The sequence below is a fragment of the Gopherus evgoodei genome, chromosome 4 (genome assembly GCF_007399415.2).
Source record: "Gopherus evgoodei ecotype Sinaloan lineage chromosome 4, rGopEvg1_v1.p, whole genome shotgun sequence".
In the NCBI taxonomy this organism is placed as follows: domain Eukaryota; kingdom Metazoa; phylum Chordata; order Testudines; family Testudinidae; genus Gopherus; species Gopherus evgoodei.
In genome coordinates, this window is record NC_044325.1 from 122,279,620 (window position 1) to 122,285,778 (window position 6,159).

The 6,159-nt window shown below is 46.5% G+C and overlaps 1 protein-coding gene across 1 annotated transcript; it reads right to left on the reverse strand.

Moving 5' to 3' along the window:
- Nucleotides 1–3,560: 3,560 nt before the first annotated feature.
- On the reverse strand, nt 3,561–4,499 carry LOC115651563 (olfactory receptor 1009-like). Its single transcript, XM_030562637.1, has one exon. It carries the CDS (start codon nt 4,497–4,499, stop codon nt 3,561–3,563), a length of 939 nt encoding a protein of 312 aa, XP_030418497.1.
- Nucleotides 4,500–6,159: the final 1,660 nt, after the last annotated feature.

Here is a 6,159-nt window from a genome sequence, read left to right on the forward strand (position 1 = left end):
GGAGAAAGAAAGGAGGGGGAAGGAAAATGGTTTATTCACCTTTGTTGTGAAACTCAAGGAATCTGGGTCTTGGGGGTCCCCAGGGAAGGGTTTGGGGAGACCAGAGACTATCAGACGCTCTACCTAAGTTCTGACTGGTGGCAGCCTATCACATCTAAGCTGGCAATTAAGCGTAGGAAAATTCATGCTAGTACCCAAATTTTGGACGCTAAGGTTCAGATTTGGGAATTATACTATGACAGGACACACCCAACCAGAAGGGGTGCTTGTGAGAGGTGGATGCCACACAGTTACAGACCCCTAAAAGCATTAAATGAGTCCCTTAGAGACTGCCCTAACAGCAACCCCATTTTCATACCCAGAAACCCAGTCAAGCTAGGGAAGCGAGAATGTGCATTATCCCCCTGCTCTCTAGTGATGTCATGCAGGAGGGTGGGGCTTCAATCAAACCTGTTTCATTCCTTAACAGATCCACTGAGGGGGAGTTTTCACTTGTTTAAACATCTCCCCAAAATGTAGGACTGTATTCATCTCTTAATGAATGAGAGCAGAGGGATGTCAAATCTAGCAAGAGTCATTGAAGGAGCAGCACTGGGTTTGCAGAATTTGGCCCCTGTCCTAGGTTCTCTTGGAAGGCCTTTTTCATGAACTGTCTGGGATGTGGAGGTAGCTCCAGACTTCACTGAGACCACACCAGATGTTAACAAAATTCTAATCCATGTTAACTCCTGCTTGGTCCCCTCCACAGCTGGGTCCCCTCCACAGCAGGGTCCCCAAGTTATGTACCAATTGGGAGCAGGTTAAACACACTATGAGCCATTGCTGTGTGTTTCTTTGGAGGTGGGAGGGATGGGAGTGAAGAGTTTCATGGCAATAGAATACTTTCACATTCCCTTAGACTTTAAAGGTGTTACTTTACAATCCAGGGGTTGTTCCCATGGAAATCATTCTGATTGTGCTGCTGAGTACATAAGGGTATGGGTGTGGCTACATCTGTTTGGTGTGTTTCACAGACAGTAGTTCTCTCACATTCTATGTTTCATATGTTTGAATAGCTGATTTTTTTTGTCTAGTATTTGGGAGAGTGTAGCTTGTGGTGGGGATGGAATTGTTTGAGGATTTTTTGTTTTGTTGGCTTTTTAATGTATGCCTTATAATGTGCTGTTGGAAAACTCATAATTTGCTGATCAGTATTGTCCTGATAAAATATGTGTGGCATGTGATGTTATAGGATTACATTGTATGATGTTTTCTGAAAACATCCACTCAATGAACCCTGCAGTGAAGTATCTATCTACCTACCTACCTACCTACCTAGTTTTACTGCACGTGTCAGCAGATACCAGAACACTTTATGAGTCCTTTAGCATTGCCTACTGAGGCTAAGATCAAGAATGCTGAGTGTTCGGATGGTCCATTCCCTTAGCCCTTTAACCCCAAGATGCACAAAGGGCCTTGAAGTTGAAAGGCTCCATAACCCATTCTACTCATAATCAGGGACATGTGCGGGGATTTAAATGTGACTATTGGGGGGGAGCATTTTAAACTTTGACCCCTTCCCACCCAATGCCCCCAGGCCCTGCTGCCCCACTGTTAGCTCCCGCTGCCTCCGTGGGATCCCCGCCCATCCCCCCAGCACCCCACTGCCTCCATCCGCCATTGTTCCAGGCTCTGAACCCTTACTGGAGGCTGTGGGTGAGAAAGAGACAGGGCTCCACAGGCTTCCTGGGCCCCCCCGCCCCTCCAGCAGAACTCTGCTGTTAGCTCATCTTCCCTGTTCTAGGTGCCATCTAGTGGTGCTCAGCGGGAGTGCTAGCTAGAGTGGCATTCCCAAGCACATCTCCAGCCATGGTCAGTCCAACTTCCACTCTGGCAGAAAGGGGGGAGGAGGCGCTTGGGAGAGGCAAGGTTGGGGCACGGGCTGGTTCAGAAGCTGCGGGCAGTGGCAGAGATTCTGAGGGTCCATTCCCCTTTGCGCACTCCCTTGGTCATCATCATCACTTGACTCAATGACCAGGACACAAAATGTAGCTAGAAGAGGATGAAACTTTCCACGAATAGTTTTAGCCACTTTTCTTTTGATCAGGAATTGGGCACCATGTCAGAGGAGGAGATGGTAAAGTGATCAGGAGCGACTCTTGAAAATGGGGGGAGGGACACTGACAGAAAAGTGAGTGGGCCTGCATAGGCCTCTGTGAAAAAAGGGCGCATGACTCAGTTTGCCCCTCCCATGCATCGGTGCTGAAAGTAGTAGTATTGAAATGATTCATTCAACCCAAAATGAATATTTTTGCTTTGTTGACTCTTTTGATTCACCGATATTTTGGGCAGTTTTTGGTTGGGATGAAGCAGAATATTTTTTTCCAGCAAACTGATAGCAGGTCCAGCTCTGTCCATGTCTCATTCACAGTGCCCTGAGCTATAATGTTCCCTGAATCCCTGCTCTTCAGAATCTAGATTTTCCAGTAGACTTAAAAGCAAGAACTCACAGTAAACATGGTGATGTGGTGTAAATATATTGTGTGGTATATGACTTTTCTTTTCCTGTTTATTTCTCTTTTACAAAAAATGCCGCCCTACCTCCCCACCTCCAGGTGCCATTTTGGTATTCAGTTCACTGTCCCAGAGGTTTCAGAGTGGTAGCTGTGTTAGCCTGTATCAGTAAAAACAACAAGGAGTCCTTGAGGCACCTTAGAGACTAACAAATTTATTTGGGCATAAGCTTTTGTGGGCTATAACCCACTTCATCAGATGCATGGAGTGGAAAATACAGTAAGCAGATATAAATATACAGCACATGAAAAGATGGGAGTTGCCTTACCAAGTAGGGGAGCCAGTGCTAACAAGGCCAATTCAGTTAGGGTGGATGTGGCCCATTCCCAGAAGTTGACAAGAAGGTGTGAATATCAATAGAGGGAAAATTATTTTTGTAATGACCCAGCCACTCCCAGATTTTATTCAGGCCTAATTTGATGGTGTCAAATTTGCAAATTATTTCCAGTTCTGCAAGTTTCTTGTTGAAGTCTGTTTTTGACGCTTTTTTGTTGAAGAATGGCAAATCCTCACCTGATCTAGCAGCCTGGTGTGTATACTATCTCTCTGGAGACAGTGGACTCAGTCATTTCTGTGAGAGCCCAGGGACAGGGGCTGCATACTGCCGGGGAACATGTTTCAAGGAACTTTCAGGCTTGGAGTGCAAATGAGGTGACCTGCGAGGCAAAGGAAAGGCTGGCTGAGCTTTGGAGGAGTTTAGCTGGGGGGATGCAGGAGGGTTAACAAACTGGCGAGTCAGAGAGCTGACACATAATTTAGCCCCTGCAAGTCCCTTGCTCACTGATGCACTAGAGAGACAGTCTTGAATTCCCCAAGGAAGTGTCACAACCTTCTTGAAACTTTCTGGGGCTGCCAGATATTGTTGGAACAAAACAGAAGAAAAAAAAACCAATACAAATAATTCACAGTGATAATAAGCGTGATGAGGAATGAGATTGCAGTGGAGTGGGAACTGAGTTCTCCTGCTTCCACCTCCCAATCAGTAACTCAGTATGGAGTAAACAGGCTCAAGAGAAGGTTAGCAATTTGTGTATCACATTCCACTGGGCATCTTTCACCTCCTTGTTCATCAGGCTGTAGATGAAGGGATTCAGCATGGGGATCACCACCGTGTAGAACACAGAGGTTATTTTGTCAGTGTCCAAGGAGTAATTGGTGGTGGGTCGGAAATACATGGAGAGGAGGGAGCCATGGAACATGGCCACAGCCGTTAGGTGGGAGGTACAAGTGGAGAAGGCTTTGCGCCTACCCTCAGCAGAGTGGATCCGCAGGATAGTGATGATGATATAGGCATAGGAGAGGAGAATGATCACAATGCTGCTCACCACCACGCAGCCAATCAAGGCAAACTTCAAAATCTCGTTGACGCGTGTATCGGAGCAGGAGAGCGACAATACCGGTGGAAAATCACAGAAGAAATTATTGAGGACATTGGAGCTGCAGAATGATAAACGCAAAGTAAAAATGGTGTGTACCATTGTGTCCAGCAAGCCCACAACATACACCCCAGTCACCAGCTGATGACAGAGCCATCTGGACATGGTGACCGTATAGAGCAGTGGGTTACAGACGGCCATATAACGGTCATACATCATCACAGCCAGCAGGAGGCAATCGACGTGACCAAAAGTACCAAAGAGATACATTTGCACAGCGCAGGCATTGTACAAAATCCTTTTGCTGTCGGCTAAGAAGTTCAGCAGCATCTTAAGGGAAATTATCGAGGAAAGGCAGAGATCACAGAAAAACAAATTACCGAGGAAAAAGTACATGGGGGTGTGGAGACAGGAGTCAATCTGGATTAACATGATCATTCTCAGATTCCCTACCAGGGTGACAATGTAGATCATTAGGAACATCACAAAGAGAGGGACCTGAAGCTCTGGACGATCTGTCAGCCCCGAGAGAATGAATTCTGTCACCGTTGAGTGATTTCCCTTTTCCATCTCCTCAGAACCAAGATCAGGGAGCTGCGGTGATGTGGGCAGGCAGACAGCTCAGGAATTCTATCCTGTCCCTATAAAGAGAGGAAGTAAAGAAATGATGGAGGTTAGTTTCTTAAGGGACTCGCCCGCTGAATCAAGAAAAGGCCTTAGTCCATTGACCCAGAGGCTCAGAGCTGATCATTCCAGTTATCTGATAAAATGAATACACAGCATAAATGTAAGAACAGGTGGGTTAACTATGCCCCAAACATGGGCATTGCTGGCCTCTAAGCACAGCAGCGAATAGTGACTTTTAACTATTGCATGAGAATGTCTGACAGAAACTCTCACCCCTTGTTTTCAGCCTATCAGAGCTCTTCCCAATTCATACAAGGTGAGCTCTGTGCTCTGGCATTTCAGTTCTGGGTTACTTAGTGTGACCCAGTTACTTAGGGTGATAATTAAGCCTGTTCAGAAAATGAAAATCGGCTTTGCATTTGTTTGTATGAAATCCCAGAGTCATAATATAATGCACACACAGACGCACCTGTAAACTGCTACTTTCTCCAAAAGATGAGAGTTTTTTTCCCTTTAGCACAAGACATAGAAAGTGATGCTTTCGCTTCCAAAGGTCTTGGTTCAATCCTCGCTGATGACCGTAGTGTCTGAATTTGTATGCAAGCATGATTCAGTCCAACTGCATGTACCTGCAGAAGACAGAGAGATGTGTCTTTGCTTCCCCGTCAAGAGAAGCTGCTACTCTGGAGAATTCAGGAGGTTTTACTCTGTTCTTGGTGACCTGGGGGACCTGATCCCTGAAGCAATCTTGTTCACCAAGGTGCACAACACAATTAAAACACACTGGGTCAGCCAAAGCCACCCTGAATGTAACTCATACCCTGGGGTTTAATCTGTTGCACCCTTTGCTTTGTTTGTTATTAAACGGTCCCATTTCTGCAGAGTTACCCAGGGCAGAGCTAGGGGTATGTTTCATTCTGCTGGTTTCACCGGGAGCTGGGTGAAGAGCAGAGTGGGTGTGATGAATATCATGGGAGTGGGGAGGAAAGGAGATTGAGAGAGAAAATGGGATGTCAATGGAGTTACCCCAGTGTGAGATGTCCGTGTCTCCAAATCCCCTCCTGTCCTACGAAATGATCTTGTTGTCTTTCTTCCAACCCCAAGACTCTAATTACAGCAAAGCCACCCTGGAATTGGTCTGATGTCCCATGCTGATCCCCACATGCTCTGATGAATAATTTTAACCAACAATATCGCCTTTATTTATTTATTTATTTTTAATTCTCCCTTCGCTCCCCTCCCTTTCACATTTCCCCGTCTCTTTTCCCTAAGCCTTTCCATGGCATGAATTCTATTCTCCCTTTCCCCTCTCTCAGGGCTAGATTGTCACAGTCCTTCCTCAGCTAGGGAGAATAAGGCCTCTCCCCTGGCCCCTTGCTCAATGCTGCTCACCCAATACACTCCTCTGGGAACAAGCAGGTGGGGACGATGACAAGGAGTGGGAGGAACCCCGGCTCGAGCCCCTTACTTGCCAGCTAGAGAGTAGCTGACTGCCTGCACTCTGCCTGGTGGGTTAGGGAGTAGGCTGCTCCAGGATGATTAGTTATTCCTCCCCCCATGAAGCATGACAGAAACTGTGACTCCTTGTCTCCTTGGGTGGTGC